Raw genomic sequence first — 22,232 nt, forward strand, 5'->3', positions numbered from 1 at the left:
CTCCCCGCCCGCACCGCCCTCGCTCGCAGGCTCGTCGTGCGCGCGCCGGTGTCGGCGCCACGCGTGCTGTATCAGCCGCGCGCAGTACTCCTCCCGCTGCCGCCACAGCGTCGACGACACCGGCTCGTACCCGGCCTCGTCGGGTCGTCCGACCTCCAAGTCGCCCGTCTCCTCGATGGGATTACCCTTTCGCGCGAAAAAGTCCTTCGTCAGCGCGTCGAGGATATCCACACAGAACATCATGTCGCCTCGGCATATGGGAATGTCCATAGATATTATTTTGTATTTGTTGGGTTTGTGAATCTGTAGCGGTGGCTCCAGCACGTCGAGGAAGTCCGATAGCTGATCATAGCGAATGTACTGCGTGCCGTCGGGATCGAACCGTTGCCATATTTCGTAGTACATGTCGTAATCGTCGTCGGTCAGACCTTCTTGGACGTCTTCGGTGGCCTGTTAATATGGAATTCATGTCAATAATTTTCTTTAAGAATTCATTATGCTGACATAATCATATTAATAATCGTTACCTGTGAATAGTTTTCGAGAATGACGGCGATGTACATGTTAATGACGATGAGGAAGGAGATGACGAGGTAGGACAGCAGATAGGTGATGCCGATGGTTGCGGAACCGCAGTTGCCGGGAGAGCCGCGCTCGTTGTCCGGTAGATCGCATTCCTCCTCGTTAATGATGCCGTCCAACACACCGTCCCAGCCGGCAGAAGTTGACATCTAAAAATTTGATACATCATCACATTACTCATCATATAACACGATTTAACCACATTAATTTATAATCATTACCTGAAATAGCAGGATCATACTCTGTACGAATGTTTTGAAATTGTATACGTCATCGAGGCCGCCTTTGTTTTTTACGTGCATGAAGAAAGACATTCCAAATATCGCAAAGATGAACATAACCAAGAACAGGAGGAGGCAGATGTTGAAGAGAGCGGGCAGAGACATGGCGAGAGCGAAAAGCAGCGTCCGTATGCCCTTGGCACCCTTCACCAGACGCAACACGCGACCCACTTTTGCTACCCTCACTACTCTCAGTAGAGTGGGTGATACAAAGTACTTCTCTATGATGTCGCTTAATACCAAACCTGAAACATTTTAAATAGAAAACTTAATTTTATGTAGTCGACACGTAGCAATTGCCTAGGAAGGAAAACTGATAAATTATATTAATTCCAAAAAAAAGCGTTTCATTGATAAAAATGTCAAACTGAATGAGGTTATGAAGTTACTTACTTAGAATAGAAAACATAACAACGACGAAGTCGAAGAGATTCCACGGCTCGACGAAGTAGTGGTAGCGTAGAGCGAATATTTTAAGAAGACATTCGGAGCTGAAGATGACTATGAATATCATGTTGAGGTAGTCGAGGACCGCACTGAAGGTGTCCGACTGCTGGTAGTGGTCCAACGTCATCGTCAACATGTTCAAACCAATGAACAACATAATGATCATGTCAAACTTCTTGTCAGTCACGATTTCGAACACGATCGCTTGTGGCCTCCACTAAAATTATAGAATAAATATTTCACTTTAACACTTCCAAATTAAAATTATTTCAAAGATAAAAATAATTAACATTAATTATACCTTTGGTCTAGGAATAGCTTTCAAAGGTTTCTTCGAACCCATTTTCTTCATCGCGTTGTAATATTTTTTCTGGTCCTCAGTCATGAACATCTCAAGACTGCCTCCAGCTTTCTTCTTCTGTTCGTTAAAGTTGTCGATGATCACACCAATGAATAGATTAAGAGTGAAGAAAGAGCCAAATATGATAAAGAATACAAAATATAGATACATATAAATATTGGTCTCTCTTATAGGTTGGCGTCCCACCTGGAAAGAGGAATAACATTAAAAAAAGTTTGTTTGAATGATACAGAATGATAATAATAATTGTTTATATGTCGTAGTCACTTACCTCTCTGGAATCAATGGCGTCGTTCATAATCTGTATCCAGCCTTTAAAAGTAGCCACTTGGAATAAGCACAGATAGGCTTTGCCCACATGGTCAAAGTTCATCGGCGAATTTTCCCAAGTGTAGTTCTCCAAAATGCAAGCGTTACGGTCCGGAATTATTTCGTGGCTCAACGTCGTGTGATTTAAGTCGACGCACTAAAAATTGACAAATAATTTTGGTAAATAATTTTGATTATACATATAATTAAATTAAATAAATAATAATTTTCATTTTTTGTCGTAGCCAAAACACTTATGAAAGTCCTCTTGGTAGCACCATTTATTTTCATACCATTCAGAAGTATTTCCAAGAAAGTATATGCGTTACGAACCTTAAAATATTTCCCAGCGAACAGTTGCACGCCCATGATTGCAAATATTAGCCAGAATATAAGACACACAAGCAGCACGTTGAAGATGGATGGTATAGCCTGCACTAGCGCGTTCACTACCACCTGCACACCAAACATCGACGTCAACGCCGCGCACGCACTTATACAGTGTCAAAAGTATAGTTAGGGACACCAAAGTATAACCAATGCACAACTATCATCAAATACTGCTGCTGCATTCAGAGCACTTATAAATTACAAGCCTTAGTGTAGTTTAGTAACCATTAAGTCGCATTTAAGTTTAAAACGGCAGGACAAGTTCCAGATGAAATTATAGAGATACGAAATATTTCTATCTACAAATGTTATGTTTATTGTAAAAGTTCTTACAATCAGCTTAGTTATTTTATGACGTAGAGTTGATTGCATTTTATTATATGACAAATAATTTTGCAGTACAGCTCTTATGCTTATAGTCTGTCCTGTGGTTTTACTTTTATGTCCCGTAAATAAATAATTAGCATGAAATTATAGAAAGTAAAAGTAATTTTAACTGACAATAAAATTGTAATCAAAGTGACTACTTACGATTATGATGTCTATGAAATGAAATTTAATCAACATTCTTATTATTCCTTTAAATACTTTTGTAACATATTAAGCTTAAATTGTTATAAATATACGAGCAAAACAGACATAAAGGCACAATCATGCAATCAGGCAATAACAACTACTTACAAGGAGCCAAGGTAATACAACTAATAATACATACATAAAGAGGCATAAGATCACGAAGATCGATGTTCTTGCAAGGATAATCTTAAGTGCAGTATCTAAAATAAGACATTACATAACTACAAAAGTAAACTCTAAAACTATGAAAATACTATATCGAGAGAAAAGATTGACCAAAAGATGACATGAAACAATCGTCCACATGAAACCTATTGAACAGCTTTAAAGAGAATGAGACGAATCGAGATGATACTAAGCCATTCCAGGGTGCCATCGTTGTCAAAATGATTCCCCTATTGTTGAAGAATCGAATCGACTACTGCTATGAATTCGATACAAATTCGACAAAGATACAGAGCTACAAACATTATAATCAATTACTGATAAAAAGACTGAAAAGTGTAAGTTTGTGAACTCAACATTTGCAGTGATGTTAGTGTTAGTGTTCGAGTATGATCGTGAAAAAGCAAATGTATTATTTTCAAACCAAAAAAAATTACAGAATTGATTTTGTTTTGTGTGTTTAATAGCCTCGTGTGAATCTACCAATGTTAGATGTAACCAAACTTAAGATAAAATTAAGTTTTCATAAATTACTTAATATTAATCTTAAGGTCGAAATTAGTAATTGTTGGGGATTGTGTCGAGAGTGAGATAGCGACCTACACAGGCGTACATACCCTCATGCCCTGCATGCGGCTCATGGCCCTGAGCGGGCGTAGCGCGCGCAGGGTTCTCATCGTTTTGAACGCCTGAATGCCACCAGCGCCACAAAGCGCCGCTACGAAGTTTATAAGCGAGACCTGATGAAATTCAACATGCAGTTTGAGAATACACGGATACAAAGATTTTAATTACTTAAAAGTCTATTATCGCTTCCGACTACCCTAAACAGACATAACGAGACCTGGATTTTAAGAGACGACTCATCAATGATCCAATAATGGATGAAGAAAACGACCAGAAGCCAATACCTAAGATAAATATAGAAAGACATGTAGAAGACGAGATGAATACCAAATACCATGTTTTGTTTAATGCATTCCTATAAAAAGGGCGGGGTAACAAAAGCTCAGGAAGCACAATGAACACACACATATACGTAGGTAGGTACATCGAGATAAACACCAAAGATATCAGAGAAACGATCTAAAATATATTTTAAAGTTTCTCTGATATCTAAATCTATGAAGAAACACAGGATAAAGAAATTATTTACACATAATTATCACAATAATAGCATTCAGATTCAGAGCAGATTTAGGTATTTATTTTATCTTTACATCTGGAAAAAAGGCATGCATTTGGACAACTAGTAATTGACAGCAAGTCCTTATAGATAACAAAGTATCTAACGAAGAAGTTTTCAAATTGAACATCAGAGAGAATAAGAAGCAAACGTCGAATCACATACAACATTTGAGACATGAACAGCTCGAGTCAGCGGGAACTGAGTCTCCACTGCAGATAACATCGAACAATCAAAGCTGACGCTTTTGGGTAACGCTGCACATTGATACTTTTGAGCATAAGAAACTCCAAATTTCAAGTCTAGCAAAACATGTTAATACAAATATGAATAGTAGTTCGATCAATGGGTAGCGTTAAGGACCATATTGGGTAGGCAAACGGCAAACGATGCGTCGACAGCGCGTACTCACGCGCATCCCCTCCCATCTGGAGACAGCGCGAAGGGGGCGGAGCGCGCGCAACGTTCGCATGGAGCGAAACGCGGGGATGTCGTCCGCGCCCGCCATCACGGCCCCGTGGTTTATGAGCGACAACTATCGCGACATTACTCGTCATTCATATTACCAACTTCTAGGTTCCCTAGTTATTGTTATTGGGCAGCAGATTATCTCTCACTCAGAGTCCACCGCAATTGATAATAGAAAAACTATACACAGGTATCATTATTTCTTACAAAGTTGAGACTTCGATGAGGAGATAAAAAATTTCTCTTTACGAGGTTTATTTAATCAAAACTTTAAATGGATATTTTCTACATCCTTGTTTTACTTTATTATAAACAATTTTCAAAAAATATTTGATTGTTCGTTCCTTTTTTCAATTATTATAGAAAACAATCTAAGTGAAATTATTATTACGCATGTTTGCGATGATAATAATGGTTTCTAAAAAGATAATTTAATTATTTACCATGACGATGATGAAATCAAGCCAGCACCAAGCATTTGTGAAATATTTCTGGAACCCAAGCGCCAACCATTTGATTAACATTTCGATAAAGAAAATAACTGTGAAGATCCGATCCATATAGTACAAGATATCTTGAAGGATAGGCCTGTGTGGTAGGTGAACGTCTTCCAATGCCTGGAAAGATAAGCAAGACTATTTGAATACGATCTTCTAATTATATTACTCAAATCGCCAGAGAGAACTCGTTCAGAAAAAATACCAAAGAATATATTGATATGATCATAGTAAAAACTTACCAAAGCTAAACTACTCAATAAGATCATTGTAATAACAGCAGTTTCAAAGTACGTGTTCTCAATCAGCCTAAATGTTTTTAACCTGAGCATCGCCCAACCTTGCCAGAAAGGCGATTCATCATCGCCAGCTAGGAAAGGGAACCGCTGGTAACATGGTTCAGGACAACAGTCTGCTGGTGTATCGTCTACGACATCTTCATCGGCAGCCACTATGATATCATGTTTTCCTAAACCATCCAATTTGCCATCTTCCTCTTCTTCAATCATTTCTGTTAAATAACCAAAATTTTATAAAATACCTACTTTTTATAATAAGGGGGGATAAACGACTAGTGGGACTTACTGAGATCATGTACATTTACAACAACAGAGGAACCGCAAATGTGTACTTACAAAATCAGTTTGACACATCTTTTAATTAACTTTTGACTCAAGAAAACCTTTCGTAATTATAATATTTATTAAGATAAAATATCATACGCAACTGAATTATTTTAAATATTTTTGTTATGATATTATAATAAATTACGATAGGATTAAATTGGTTACAATACGGTATAAATATAAGCTATATTAAAATGAAAATCTTCCTCACCCTCTTCTAAGCCCAATTCTTCTTTACTTGCATCTTTCTTCTCTTCTCCATCTATTGTGTCGGCTGAACCTTTGTGACTTTCATCCTTGAAAGATCTTATTTTATGACTACCGTATGATTTTTGACTGATCGTGTCATCATCCTAATAACATAATTATGGTTTAATGCACTTACCCAACATTAGAGTTGGCATGTTGGGCAGACGAATAAGAATATTCCCGACGTGCCAAATCAAATTTCGGTTTCTAAACAATATATTTTATATTATCTACATACTTGTATAGGATATCCGTGATGATTGAGTTCACAGTTTATTCTATTGTCGGTGTGATTGTCTGTTATTGCGTTTATGTTGTTCAGCATTATTTTTCCTTTTTTATATTTATTGTCTCCTACAAATAGTCGAATTTGTTTTAGCTTTTACTGTATGCCAGTAATTCAGTAAATACTTTGTGGTATGATTCAGTTTATTCATACCTGGTATTGTAAATTCCATTCCATCACCGATTGCAACTTCAACTTGATCTTTCAGCTTCTTATCTTTGTACAGAACTCCATCATCGATGTCTGCACCCAATTCTAGTTCATTGTCGACACGTTCTGAAGAGACACAGCGGCCGCATAAAGCCGCCTTTAAGCCTAATTTTCACGTCATTCCACCGTACGTCAACGCCGCCAGCACCCAAGCATAGAAATCAGACCAGGACGAAACAACTTAAATTATGTTTCCAAGTCAATACAATATCAGTCATAAAAATACATGAATTTCATATGAAGTTTCGACAATTCACCAGCTTCTAGGCACAGATAGAAATATATATTTTTTTATATCATAAGGTGGCAAACGAGCGAGTGGCCACCTGAAATCACTGAAATAGCGAAGTGACCGTTGCCCATAGACATACGCAATTGCATATGCGTTGCCTACCTTTAATCGACGGAGGAGAGGATGCACAGAAAGAAAACATTTTCCCTTTCCATGCATCCTCTCACCCGGAAAGTCTACTTCCACTTCCCATCCTTGCCTTATAAGAAAAAGGGAAGGGAAGGGAAAGAGGACTAAATTAGGCCTCCGGGACGCACACTCATCAGACGAAACGCGGAATTGCTTCCACTTCACGCCTGTCTTCTGTGTGGTCGTGATATTTCACCGAGCGAGCCGGGCCAATTCGTGCGAAGATGTTAAAGCGGGCTCTACCACTGTTAAAAATTTTGTAAAATAAAGATAGCTAAATGTAACATAGCTATGTAATAAAAAATATTTTGCCAGATATATTTTCATATTCTCGAGTATTAGAATAAATTATACTTTGTATTTTTATTGTTTTTTTTTTCTATATTGGTTCAATTTTGGATATTTCATTAAGATTTATTTAACAGTTTCAGTGTTATTCAAGGTTATATTATGGTATCATGACACTAAGTTTCGAACATAGAAACTGGTGTTACAATTGATATATTATTTTTCACACATAAATATTAATTACTTACAACAACTCATAACTACACACTTTAATATACACATGCATTACACATACATTCAAAGCAATATAATCATCAAATATTAAATCCAACATTTACATACAAAATCATAAATCACAACAAAACTAATTTTGAGAGCTTTTTAATTAGTCACGAATAAGCTATAAATCAAAAGACACTGTATAATGTCTTGTTGGATAGGTAGAGTAGTCATAGTACGAGTATTTTCATTGCAAAAAAAAACTTGGATCGAGTAAAATCGTACCACATTAATAAAATCTTCTTATCTTACTAATATTATAAATGCGAATATTCGATTGGATGGATGGATTTTAGTTTAAAGGTGTCTCCAGAACGGTTGTATGTTCTCGTTGAAATTTGGCATAGGTGTAGAACATACTCTGGAAGAACACATAAACTACTAATTAAGTTTTTTTCCGCGCGGACGGTGTTGCGAGTACCAACTAGTCTAGAATAAACACCAAATAACAAATCTACAACTCATCTATATGTATGTAATACATCAAAATTTTAAATAAATGGTTAATCTGGAAATAATAAAGAAAATTTAATCTCTGTAAGAAGTTAGCTAACAGGAAGGTAAAATTAAATGATAGAAAAATGGCATAAAATGTTTATGAATTGTACAAAATCGGTCAAAACTCTAGACGATATGACCTATTATTTTATGATCGTGACTAAAAAAACAACTCTTACAAATAATGAAATGATTAGCAACGACATCAATATTGTATCGACAAGGAATAAAACAACAAGGTCTGAAATATCTACACTTGACTGCAAGGGCTCAAGCAACGTACAGTGATGGCATGTATCAAGTATTTGCAATACATATCACACAGCTCAAATAGGGTTGTCACCTTAAGAAACAGTCACAATAAAGAAAGTTAAGTGTAAAAGTATTGATCCTTTTTGTCAGTGACAACCCTGTATTAACACACATGCTAAACAACAAAACAAATACATTAAAAACCCACTCTTGTTAAAATCATGCCTTTTATCATAAACAATACGCTCAGCTCAGCTAATTTCCATGTCACAACTATTGAAGTTACTATTATAAAGGCCAAGGTTTTCCTTTTGCTTTTTCTTAGATTTTGAACCCCTTGTAATATCTCAATTCAGTAAAAAGTGTATACAATTAATAAAACATATATTTGACGTAGCGAATACAAAACACAACACCAATACTAGCAATCTGCAAACTTACACACAAACACAAAGGACATGCGACACAATGCGACACTTCTTACCGGGAGCGTGTATGGCTATCTGGTTGGTCAGTTTATTCTTCAGCAGCTTGAGTATGTCGGCAACATTGCGCTTAACCCAGTCAATAAATCTTGATATCCTACTAAAGGCTTCTGCTATCTTGTTCGTGTCCTGATCCGCAGTGGGCGTCGACAGACTCGATGAACCAAAGTTGGACAGTAACAGAGCCAAGAAAAGGTTGAGAACCTGTAATTTTATTATTTACTTAAATACACTTTTTATTACGACTCTGATATTACGTTAAATATTTTTTCTTAAAGAAGTTTACAACTAAGCTTTTTACTTGTTATAAAGGCATGGGTGTTCTACAAAGTAAGTGTTTATATTGTCGCAGCACCTCTGCAAAAATATGTCATCCCTTTAATGAATTTATAGATACTTTAATGTATATTGTTCCTTGTTTATATAAATAAATTAAAAAAATATAGAAAAAGATAGCCAACATTCTTGTAAAGGTAACTATTAGGGCAAAAGTAGATTGTTAGTAGCATATAAAAGTGATACTAACCACAAGATTTCCGATGACGACGGTAGCAAGGAAGAATGGTATGCATGATACATCACCCACTAACATACAATCCCACATGCTTTCTATCCATTCTCCGCAAAGCACGCGGAACACGATCATAAAACTGTGCATAAAATCCGTGAAGTTCCAACGAGGTAGGTCACCGTCGGGGAAACGGTCCACGTAATCTGTACATATCAATTGAATAAATTAAAAATTAGTCAACGATTATTTGCTTTTTAATATGGACTCCAATTTTTATTTATAACAGGATGTTTGGGAATGATTAATAGTGCATTATACTAAGAACGCTTACGGGAATTCAAGTCTGTTTACGGTTTTATTATGATTATGATATTGTTTTTATATTGACGCCGAGTTTTGAATTTAGAATTCAAATATCATAAATTTATTAGTAATTTTTACAAAGACGTGTTTAAGACGTAAACAGACAATACGGTTTACATTTATAGCAAAAACATTGGAAATACGATAGCATAATTTCAAATACATTTAGGATCACATTGATACATATAAAATGCACATAATTATTTTGAAATGTAACCATAAGACATTGATGTTCTGTCTTCTGATTATCTCATATATCAAGTTTTTGTTTTAAAATTTTCATAATTAATAAATATTAGATAATGTCTTATGTTAACATTTTAATATTATTATTGGGTAAAGCGTAAATAGCAATTGTGCCTAACTCGATGTGCTAAAATGCGACAAACGCGACGCGGATACATAACCATTATTTGAAATATTCACGTGGTGTTATCGCGTTTGTGCCTTTATTGGGACAAAGAATTAGATAAAATTAGTATATAGTTAGCAGTAATTTCGTAGTCGTATCCTACGTTAATTCCAACAACAACACGATATGTAAACTGATATATAAACACGGCTAAACACTCACGTATATTCGTCCGGTGGCGGCACCGACTAGTTTCGAGCCCATCGGGGGCCTTTCATCAGGATGAGTGGTACTGGTATTATTTCGTGGACGCGGCCCGTCGCTCACTGATAGTATAATGTCTCACGAAAGTTTGAATAATTTAACTTTAGTAAAAAGTACAATTTACTTTTACATTTTGTTATCATGATTAAATTATGCAAGTAAATGTTTACGACCTACGATTTTACTGCTAATTGCACTTTAAGCATGCGCAGAATATCATATTTGTGCATATGCTTTCAAATATAATAGAATAGATATTAAAATATACTTTAGAATTGATTACATGCATAACAATACAATACACTTACTTCACATCACATGGCAAGAAAGAGGTAAAAGCGCTTAAAGAAGAAAATAGAAATTATAAATAAAAGTAGAACGACAATGGTGTGTGCTCAAAAATAGGAGAAAGATGAAAGAAGCGATAGTTAGCTGGAACGTTTCACAAGTGAGGCGCCTTTTTGGGGGCATAGAGACCGATATACAGAAATACAATTTATATACAAATACATTGGAGTGAAAGCTCACTTGTAAGGACCACATTGAATCTTGCCAATCTTCTAACAGGAAACTGAGCATTACAGTGTGACGCACACCAACACATTATAAGTACTATTGAATCATGGCGGGGGCCTGTTTAAAGTGTGGAAAGAGCTGACAACGAAAATAACTGCGGAACATTCCCAATGTTTATCCACACTTTACGTGAACTCAGTGAATGTATTTCACAATCTATAAAATTTCTAAGATACAGAAATATTTGAATCCCCCGAGAGCACCGCCAACATCATGCCATAGAAAACAAAAATTTAACTCATAGACTTTTATGAAAATATAAAAGAGATTGATAGCAATAAACTGCGTTTTAAGCAAGCAGATATATCCTACTGTAAGGTACACGAAGTACATTCACTGGCAGTCCGCTAGGCCAGCACCGCCAAGTTCAAACACCAACGAACATGCAACATCCCACCAATACCACTTACCCACATAATTTTTTCCAAACAGTTGCATACCCATCACCGCGAATATGAAAATAATGATGCACAATACGAAGGTCAGGTTGCCCAAGGCACCCATCGTCCTACCCATTATAGAGATGAGTAAATTAAGTGTCGGCCATGACTTTGCCAATTTGAAAACTCGAAGCTGCAATTACAAATTGTGAAACAAGGCGTCACACAAGCTCGCTCACCGGCGCTTCACCTATGCTACTGCCTGAACCGGGGACCCCGAATCACTCACTGACTTTCTAATAAAATGTTTTGCATCCCCCTTAGGTAAGTGATTCTGAATCTGATAAGAATATGCAAATGTGTGCTGGAGTAACCTATCGAAGTGTGCATTCGTTATTAATATGATCGGGATTTATGTTCCGTCGTCGTTTGATCGAAATGTTAGTGTTCTTTTATAAAACTTAATAGACATAGATCCCATCAACGGACGACCTGATCAAAATACCCAGAGTAAGCGAAGCTGCATGTCACATCTAATATACTTGATGCAAAGCTCAACCCATGATCTCGAACGAGATGCGTGTATAGCTTTATAACGTCTTTACTTGGGGCCAATTTGATAGCCTCTCCAAGTTATTATAAAGCCACTGCGCGAGCCTCTCGCCGTTCATGAAATGGTTACCAAAGCCCTGTGTAAATTATTAGGGAGTGTGAAGCTTAATAATCGATAATGAAGCTGAGGTCTTTAATTAGAGATGCTAAATTTTCTTTCAAATTGAACCTGTATAGTTCTTCCCAAACAACTGCATTCCCATCACCGCGAATATGAATATAATGATGCAAAGTACAAAGGTCAAGTTCCCTAAAGCGCCCACAGTCCTACCCATTATGGATATAATAAGGTTTAGCGCCGGCCAAGACTTAGCCAGTTTAAATACACGAAGCTGAAAATACATCATTGCACAAATTTACATAAAACCATTATTAATGTAGGGGAGTTATCAGTTACACACTTTTTACTATACATAAAGGCTGAAAATTTAGTTAACATAACTTTACATAAAAATATATCAATATCATTAATATATACCTAAGTTATAACAAACGAAGAAGAGGTTCATTTTATTTCAAAGTTTATGCACCTGCCTTTTTTAGCACCTTTGCTTTATAACAAGTTGCAAGTATAAAAATAATGGTTAAAAATATACATTGGCGTAACTCATAAAATCTCAATCAATTCAAGATCAGTGAAACAAAAAAAAGATTATCCAACTTACCAGTCGAAACGAACGTAACACAGACAAACCCTGAACTCCTTCCAGTCCCAACTCAAGCAGCGATAATGCCACAATAATAAAGTCGAAGATGTTCCAGCCTTCTTGAAAATAATACTTTGGACTCATTGCTATTAACTTTAACATAGCTTCTATACCGAACGTAGCTGTGAAAAACTAGAAAAGAAAACATGTTATTTTGTGTCTTGTTTAAAATCGCTATTTATATAAGATTCCTTAAATTTTGGAATTTTGAAAGATGTATGGGATGACATATCAATAATAAATATTATTGAATGTCCATCAATAACTTAGCCATCTAATATTTTTAATATGAAAAAAATCTATTTTTTCCATTATTATTTACATTATTATTATTATTTATTTATTTCATGTACTTTGATCCCAAAAAGGAAATAACCAATGTCTAATAGACAACCCAGTAATTGTTCTAGAATAAAAAGATTGAAAAAAAAACTTACGTAATTTCCGCTCTTAAGCGCCTTTTCCATATCTTTATCCATATCATGATGATCCAGCGCCATGAATAGCGTGTTGACGACGATACATAGAGTAATGAAAAGCTCCACGAACGGATCGAAGACGAGCAATGCGACGTACTTCTGAAACTCCAGCCACAACCAACAGCAGTCCCACACGCAGAAGAAATCAATCCCTTTCATCAGGCACTCAAGGAGTCTTTCCTTAAACGTGGGTCCATCCTCATCGTCTTCCGCTGTTGGGAAGTAGTACACTGACACTGTTGCGTCCCGTTTACCGTAGTGGGTGTGTATGTGTAGAGGGAAGACAGAAATAAATTTGTTAGTATTCGCTCATTATTTTTTTTTCAATTATTGTACCGGGATGTAACAACCGTAATGAGGTGTTAAGTACCCCGATGACAATAATATTAGAAATATAAAAGATACCAATATTCATATTTTTGTTGCACAGTAGGCTGTCATTTATCAGTTTTGCCGTTTGAGCTACTCAACTCGTATTTCATATTTCAATGAAAATACGTTGCTATTAAATTAATACTAATTTGCTCACAAATACTAAGTTTGTGCTCGACTATAAATGTGCACATTAGGTTTACGGAAATTTTACCTTTCTTTTTTACTTTGTGTTTAATATATACTTTGAAACAAAGCTTTTCTACTCTTATTCTACTACTTGACGCTTCGATTAAATGAAATTTCGTGGAATAATTTAGATTTGAGGAGCCAAAAATATGAATATCGTGATTTTTAAATACGTGATGAAACGGCATTTACTTTACTAGCAATAAATCTAGCTTTCAATAGGACAAGAACCTTAATAAATACAAATATTTAGATATAGAGACTTAATTAGTACATTGAAGTATAATATTTACAGATTAAACTGCCATGCAATAACTAATTAAAAGTGATATTAATATAACGTCTATATATGGATAAAATTAGGATAATTAAGTAGAGTTGAAAAATAAAATGTACACAATGTTTTCCTTGCCAGTTGAAGTAAATGTGGCAAAAAAGTGAAAAATACATTCGTAATTTTGATATGATACATTGTCTCAATTACGACTTATAAACTTTAAAATACTACAAAATCAAGAAAATAAAAAAAGCTTGAAAACATTGTCTAAAAAATTATCACTAAGAAGAGCTCAAAAAGATAGCAATTAATTGATTATATGTTTTGTTGAAGATTAAAAAATGTTTGGTACGTTATGATTGCGGTGTCAATATCAAATTTATTTTGCGGCATTTACTATATACACTTTAGCATCCCACAATTTGAAGTTACCTGATATTTTATGGTGAGTATAAAAAGGTCACTACTACACTGTAAAATTCGACACAGACCATTTAGAATTTAAATTTTAGACTACAGGAATTTTATTCAAAATGGTGCACATTTAATTTGTGGTGCGTAGGTTAAATAAGGCACTTTTTATATTAAAATTCTCATTCAGTAAGAGTTACTCAACTGCAAACATTTTGTAAAAATGTTTATTGAATATGTACGTATATTGGATTCTAAACGTGTATCAAAGACAGGACAGGTGTATAGAACAAATTGGTGTACATTTTACACAGTGCATGTGCTTAAAATATTTCAGATGCAATAATAAATGACACCTAGGTGTGACTTCACATTGCCAATTATGCCATTTTTTGCATAATGAGCAAATACCTATAATTTCATGTTTGTGTGTGTGTGTGTAGTGAGAGTAATTGCGTTTTAATGATTAGAAATAACATATATATTTAGTTTAAGAAAGCAAACACACATTGCTGAAACATCCAAAGAGATAACAGTCAAACATAAAGGCTTTTAACAAGACAACAACGACATAACATTGAACAGCATTGAAGTATTGAAAAGTCTAATTACACTGTCATAATACATGAAAATATTGTTTCCTCTGTTTATTTAAAGAAGTTGAAAGGGATTACAATATGTTAATACAAGTATTTCGACAGTGAAAACCCACAGTAAGAACACTGAAATTATTGATATTTGTAAAAGGCGTACCGTTCTGCTCGCTCGCTCTACTTTGTCGACCAGCTTGTTCGATGATTTCGTTTAATACCATTACATCTGAAAATATAATACATGTAGACTACTTAATAAAAAACTTGATAAAGAAGAATAAGAAATATAAAATAGAAAGAAAAAAATACGTCTCTATCATTGTTTTCAAATATAAAAACAATCAGTATTTCTTGCAAACTAGATAGCGTAGATTACGTTTTGTAATTTTAGTTATTAGTAAACTTTGTGTAAGTTACCTCTCATATCGACTACATTTGGCTGTTGTGATGATTCTATGAAGGGATTGTCATTTGATGGCTTTAAAACTTTTCCGGCTTCGTCAGTGCTTTCTGTGGTGCTCATTTCCTGAAAATGTTAATGCAAAAGTATAAATATTTGAATTTATTCTTTGGCTGTTATTAAGCAAATTTTCGACCCTCGGAAATGACTATAATACTACTAAATATAATACTACAAAGATATCAAGTTCACTTTTAAATTATACATATTATCAGTATGATTATCATTAATATGTAAAACTATATTCTATATTGTACATGAAATTATGTTTGTTACTAAAACTTACATATTCTCTGACAGGTCGTGATGCAATCGATGAGTCCGGTCTTGGCAAAGCGTAGGCATGAGGCTGCGATGTGACGCTGTGATTTCTGGATGCCGAACGACCCCGAAGCCTAGCCTCTTTTGTCTGCGCCTTGCCACCAAGTAGGTCACCGTGAGATGTGTACGAAAGTCTTGACTGATGTGATGTATACGACGAATGCCGAGATCCTAGAAATGTCAAATTTATAAAAGTTTAATCAGAGTATAGAATATTTATTTCAAAGTTTACTAGAAAATCATTTTTTCTTATTCGATAAAATGTAACCCAACCATCCATGTTCCCGACAGCCATGTTCAGAAATATTTATTGGCACAAATAGAGACCCATAAAAGGTAGACAACTTAATAGCCTACCTAAATTGGCATAGTAAACTGGTATAATGATCGCTCCATTTTCCTCCGACATCGGTGTGACAGCGTTCGAGTCATCGGCATACGGTAGATGTTCCTGCGCGTCCAGATACGTCGACAGCACGAGGGGTTTCCTATCCGCGCCTGGTGGGTAGCGGGCTCTACCGTTCGGCCGCAGCGCCATCTGATGTGAGCCGCGCGAACCACGGCGCAAGTTGAACGGCGATCCCGGCAGTGACAATGATGCCTGCCGTACGATTCATATTATAGTTATAACGTAGCCTTGGAAGACGACTTTAAATCTCAATTTACATTAATAAAATTATTTATTCGATCTGTTACACTTATTGCGATAGTTACTGTTACTCTCAACATATTATGGTTCCTCAATTAAGATCGAGTATGAATGAAATGGTTTACGTACTGATCAAAGGGTCTAGGTTGCAGAGGCTTTACCTACACTTAATGAAAGTCGTTAATATTGAATCTCTAAAGAATTGTGTCATATACTTTCATGTGCTAATAAACAAAGGAAAAATAATATAGAGGTTAGCGAAAAAACAGAAGGGTTTTCAAAAAATGATAAGGAATAATGTCTTATTGCATCAATGCACGATGGTAGCGTTAATTAAAATTTTGCTATGAAAATTTCGCTGTTTCTTTTGTTTTCTTAAGATCCATGTATTGCTGCAACTGGACTCTTAGAAAGAATTAACATAATTGCAACAAGATAAGAAGACTAAGGTGGAAAGAAAAACAAATTTCCTATTGAAGAGGAAAAGGAAGGGGTACACAAACACCAATTTGGATAGTTGGACAAACCTGTGAGCCCTCCCGCAGTGGCCCATAAAACTGCCCGTATTTATTTATGCGTTCAGGGTGGGGAACCTTCAATACACAAAAAATGATTTATAGTAATATCTCTTCTAGTATCACATAATGATAAAAAAGACATCGATAAATTAGGAAAGAGGAGTCAGAGCACATCAAGACATCAAGGAGGGAAGGAAGTGATATTGCAGCTTTAAAGCAAATTGTGATAAATTATAAATCATTTATCAGCGCCATCAATCTATGTTTGTTCTAATTAACTGCTGAAAATGTTTATTTTTGATTACAATAAGAATTTCCTTGGATTCGCTAATGCTGTAATATCACCATAAAACTCTTATTGTAAATAGCAACAATAAAATACCGATACGAATAAGCGATGCCAATGAATGAAAGCGACGGTTAGTCAGGTAACTTTGTTTATAAACACATGAAGTAATAGTGTCAAACTACATGCATATACTTGCTAACTTTTATCATAACAAAACGAATTTCCTTGATCTACATCTATGGTCATGGCGACTGTTCTTTTTTTAATTGTTAAAATTTCGAAGCCTCCGCATCACTCATCAAAATTGAGGAATGAATTATTATTTTTTATCGATTGCTATATTAAATTAATTATGTTGACCGAACCTACCTCTTCATCGTTGCTATGTTCAGGTTCAGCTCGGCCCGTTCGTGGACGATCACATTGCCAAAGAAACAATCTAACATGACAATAGACTCAATACCTCCAATAGTATTTCGTCATGAAATTCAATTTTGGATTAATTTCTTTCCTCATAAAAATGGTCTACAATGTATAATCAGAGCTTTAAATTATCTGATAAAAAATACTATTGGAGCCCGAGGCAGTATGAAGAATCGAGGATGAAGACTACGCAATAAAACTTATCATTCCAAATAAACGACATAAGTCAAGGCAAAGTCATGCCATATCAAAATTATTTCAATCATTGGCAATAAATGAAAGGAAATTAAAGATGTAATAATACTACACTATTACATGTAAATGAAGTTGAAAACGAGTAAATGACAGATATGGAACGATATGTTGAAAATGCTATAAATGTAAACGCAACAGGCACTGTAACTTGAACATAACAAATCATAGATGAGAGAAAGTTTGATCAATGAGTAAAAATAATAAGTCTAACAGAACCAATTCAATGCACGCCTCAAAGCTGCAGCTAATGTAATGTTGAAATGATGGTGAAACACTTTTGCAATTTCATGCTAATTGAACATTTTTCGAGAAAAATTAAAAAATCAGTGAAAATTAATTATTCATTCTGAAACTCTAAAAATTCAAGACACATGCAATTTCTATTTAAGTGATAGAGGAAACTAAAAAAGTAGTGGAAACACTGTAAAAATTTAAAAGCTCCCAGCCACTTTCTTTTCAACTTGTATAGAATGTGTTTAATTTCACTTCACGGTTTTGTATACTAAGTTTTTCATTATTTCATCAATGTACTTCAAAAAGTTGAAAAGATAATGCTTAGCCGTCAATGATTCAATTATTATTTTCATATTTATGAATATTATTGTTATAAATTAATATTACAGATTTTCGACACTCTCAATCACTGAATTTACAGCGAAAATCACAGTAAATTTTTTCTGTACATTTAGTTAAAAGAAAAGAATTATTTTAGTAATACATAAATTATATATTCATACTGATTGGTATGAAAATAGATATGTAAAATTTTCAAGTAGGTGGTAAATGTTTGACATCAATTGTTGCGCCATGGGCGTTACTCGAGATTAACATTTCTATTTAGAAGAATATAATAATAGACATTAGTTCCCGAGGAGAGGGCGGCTTGAATCATGTTCGGGCGTGCCGCAGCGGGTGTGTGGGCGTACTCACCATGCTGACCTTCCTCTGGCGGCGCGCGGGCTCGTGGTGCGTGTCGGCGGGCTTGTGCGCGGGCTGAGTGCTCACCGAGTCCTGGAAGGGGTCGCTACGGAGGGACATGCGCTCGCGCGTATTGTCGTCCTGGTTGCCGCGCTCCTGGTTCACGAACAGCTCGTAGCTTTGGCAGGAGAAGTCGCTCGGAGACTTGGCGGGGTGCGCCTCAGCGTACGCGGCCGCCTCCGCTGCGGCGGCCTGCTCGCGCGCGTGCGCCTCCCGAGCCTCCTGCTTGTCCGCTCTCGCTGCAGCTTTTTGTTCCGCTTCCTGAAGACATTTAATTACACATGAATCAAAGAATTCTACTACAAAGCAATTATTTTCAATTGACTCTTCTATTTTATAATATTAATTAGTAATGTATTTTGATTGTTACATAAAATTTTACACTAACAAAGCATCACAAAATCTTACTCTCAGAGCTTCTTCTTCAGCCTGTTCCTCTTCTTCCGCTTTCTTTTGCAGTTCATCGTACGACATGGCGACGATAGCTAAGATTAAGTTGACGAGATAGAATGAGCCCAAGAAGATGATGACTACAAAAAACAACACATGCCACGACCCAGCCGACCTTAATACCTGAAATTAAAGGTATCGATTTAGAAGCATTATATCCAGAACTATTTGTCCTTAGCATCAGAGAAAATATTATTTAACATTATTGTTTATAAATACTTTTTAGGAAAAATGGTCATAAAATATTAAGGCAGGTTTTACCAGTTGATAGAGATTTTCCCAATAATCCTGTGTCATAAGTCGAAACGCTGACAAAAAGGCCCAACCAAATGTGTCAAAACTGGTGTAGCCATAATTTGGATTCGGTCCGTATCCTTGCAAACACACGTAGCCGGGCTCACATTGTCTGAAAAACGAGAAGGTAAACATTAAATTAAAATAAAAGAACATATAAGAATTTATTAAAAGGATATTATTCTTACCCTGCTCCTGATGAATTACCGCAAAGAGGGTACTCTCCGCCTTCCTCGTACCAGTTTGCTGAAATGTAGAATTTAGAAGTATAAATGCATTAGATATTTACTTGTAAATGCGCACAATTTATAAAATAAGTAATTTTTACTTTCGTTTTGACAAAATCTCTCCCAGTTCTCATCGGTGAGATTTCCCCAGCTACCATCCTCAGGGAACACTTTGATGCACTTCTGTGTCAACACTCCCATATAAATTTGCAGACCCATCAAAGCAAACACGGATAACGAGAACATCGTCAATATTATCACATCTCGCAGATTTTTCACAGATTCTATTACAGCTCCTACGATAGTCTTCAACCCTGTCAGATACAAGATTAGTCAAATACTATTATATAATTCTGTAAGATAATCTCAAAAACCAACCAATTGCAATATAAACACACGTGTCAGTTTCTAATCATATTTTTTCAAACTACCGACAACACATTTTAATCACTCCAATCCATCTATATTACTAAAGCTTCTTGATGATTGCCTAAGTTTCTATCAAATAAAAGCACATTTACTTTAACTCTTGCTAGATTCTAATCGAGTATAAATATACAAATAGATTTACCCGGTACGATGGCCACAGTCTTCAACGCTCGGAGAACTCTGAACGTTCTGAGCGCGGCCAAGTTGCCGAGATCTATGCCCATCGTCACATAACTGTAAACATACGCACAACCACAACATCTATATTAATATAACTAAATGCTAAACTAGACTTTCTAAAAAGTACACTTTATCTAATCCCCGAATTTATAAATCCAGAGAGAATTACGAAAACAAATTTTCTTCGTCACCATCTTTTTTATTTTCATTCAACCTTCCCGACGTTATAAGTTCTAAAACAGTTATTAATAATTTTTCTATATTACAACTATTAGTTATAAAAAACATTTAATAAAATAACGACAAGAAAATCTACAGTTGTAACGTTTATTCGTCTACGTTATTAATAAATTGTCTACTACTCACGCTAAAGCTATAACTACGAAGTCAAGCCAATTCCATGCATCTCTAAGGTATGTGAATGGCTGTAGTATAAAACCCCTGGCCATAACTTTCACCGCCGATTCAAACGTGTAGATCCCGGTAAAGATAACTCTGCAAAAATTCACCTCCATTGTGGAACGTCGTTCAACAAGAATTCTTATATCTCAGTAATGTGTCAAATCATGTCAACCTTCTAACACAGGGGTCGGCAAATAGTTTTAAGCGAGGTCCGGGTATATTAAAAAAAACATGTAACGGTTGAATTTTTTTATCAAGGTACAGAAAAAAAGCGCTTTAAAACATAGGAAAATAATACTTGTTATATAATAATAATTACAATATAAATGTAAAAGTATTTGGCGGTCCGAGTTTCACCATTCCGCCTGTTGCCGACCCCTGCTCTAATGTTCAAACGCATGACGGATAATACTAAAGATTTTATTGAAATTAACGATACAATTAAGGAAGATGCTAAATGTAAACTAACTCTAAATGAATCTGACGTATTCTTACATTATTTACAAGTCGATGAATTGATTAGTAACCATTATCATTTCACGGTTATAGATGAGGTGTAAAAAAAGGTAAAAATTCAGAACGATGCGGTCGTGTGGTTTTTCATGGATTAAAAAACGTGATGTCTCTTAAAATTAATAAAATCTTCAACACCCATCTTCTAAAGATGTCTGATTTACATGTAATTTTACTAAGATAATGTCTTTTGTTATATTAGAGTTATGATAAAATAGAAACTAGATAACCTAGATCTGATATTAGATATAAATATATATTTTAAAAATTACATTAATTTCGATTACATTTTTATATAAAACTAAGCATATATTTTTCTAATAATGCTTAATAATATCTAAACACCTATCAAGAATTAGACAACTAGCTCGAAACTAACAATTTTGAAACTAGCGTGCATTCTACGAATGATTATATGAAATTTGTAAATCCGTTTGTTGATAGTAATGTACGACAAAATATATTTATAACTCACTCAGTGCTCTCGACTGTTGGTGTTGTCGGCATTATCATAAGAATACAGTTCACTAAAATCGTTGTTATAATAAACAAAGAGAACAATGGATGAACTAATATGTATATCGCCACTCTTCTTATTGGGTTGAAGGGGTCCAATATCCATAAAGCATCAGTCGCCGAAAACCTGAAGATATCTTTGCCTTTGCTTATAACTACGAAAGTCTGTAACAAAATGAAACTATGATGTATTACCTATCAATTGATTTCAGGAAATGACAATAACGATTTTTTTTGGGGCCTAACACGCAAATTTGTGCATTTTTTTTATAACAGAAGGGGGCAAACGAGCAGTGGGAACACCGAGGTGTTCAACGACGCCCATGGACATCAGCAATACCGGAGGAACCGCAGATGCATTACCGGCTCTTGAGATGGTGATTTGT

The 22,232-nt window shown here is 35.3% G+C and overlaps 1 protein-coding gene across 1 annotated transcript in view; it reads right to left on the reverse strand.

The window, feature by feature from the left end:
- Positions 1-22,232, reverse strand: part of para (sodium voltage-gated channel paralytic) — a gene marked incomplete at its 3' end in the record, with an annotated part of 37,016 nt that continues 14,784 nt past the window's right edge. The window contains exons 8-38 of the mRNA XM_013314208.1: positions 21,806-22,011; positions 20,782-20,910; positions 20,378-20,469; positions 19,908-20,120; positions 19,768-19,825; positions 19,547-19,691; positions 19,244-19,408; positions 18,788-19,096; positions 16,900-16,965; positions 16,081-16,324; positions 15,689-15,894; positions 15,360-15,468; positions 15,103-15,168; positions 13,059-13,336; positions 12,580-12,753; positions 11,333-11,495; positions 9,383-9,570; positions 8,856-9,060; positions 6,577-6,699; positions 6,376-6,491; positions 6,100-6,241; positions 5,505-5,773; positions 5,209-5,382; positions 3,729-3,851; positions 2,314-2,436; positions 1,943-2,137; positions 1,612-1,857; positions 1,257-1,527; positions 804-1,108; positions 528-731; positions 1-450 (exon numbers count right to left, since the gene is read on the reverse strand). Of these exons, the coding sequence (XP_013169662.1) occupies positions 1-450; positions 528-731; positions 804-1,108; positions 1,257-1,527; positions 1,612-1,857; positions 1,943-2,137; positions 2,314-2,436; positions 3,729-3,851; positions 5,209-5,382; positions 5,505-5,773; positions 6,100-6,241; positions 6,376-6,491; positions 6,577-6,699; positions 8,856-9,060; positions 9,383-9,570; positions 11,333-11,495; positions 12,580-12,753; positions 13,059-13,336; positions 15,103-15,168; positions 15,360-15,468; positions 15,689-15,894; positions 16,081-16,324; positions 16,900-16,965; positions 18,788-19,096; positions 19,244-19,408; positions 19,547-19,691; positions 19,768-19,825; positions 19,908-20,120; positions 20,378-20,469; positions 20,782-20,910; positions 21,806-22,011 (5,757 nt within the window). The remainder of the gene's footprint in view (positions 451-527; positions 732-803; positions 1,109-1,256; positions 1,528-1,611; positions 1,858-1,942; positions 2,138-2,313; positions 2,437-3,728; positions 3,852-5,208; positions 5,383-5,504; positions 5,774-6,099; positions 6,242-6,375; positions 6,492-6,576; positions 6,700-8,855; positions 9,061-9,382; positions 9,571-11,332; positions 11,496-12,579; positions 12,754-13,058; positions 13,337-15,102; positions 15,169-15,359; positions 15,469-15,688; positions 15,895-16,080; positions 16,325-16,899; positions 16,966-18,787; positions 19,097-19,243; positions 19,409-19,546; positions 19,692-19,767; positions 19,826-19,907; positions 20,121-20,377; positions 20,470-20,781; positions 20,911-21,805; positions 22,012-22,232) is intronic.

Source organism: Papilio xuthus, unplaced genomic scaffold (genome assembly GCF_000836235.2).
Source record: "Papilio xuthus unplaced genomic scaffold, Pxut_1.1 DF827461.1, whole genome shotgun sequence".
NCBI classification, from domain to species: domain Eukaryota; kingdom Metazoa; phylum Arthropoda; class Insecta; order Lepidoptera; family Papilionidae; genus Papilio; species Papilio xuthus.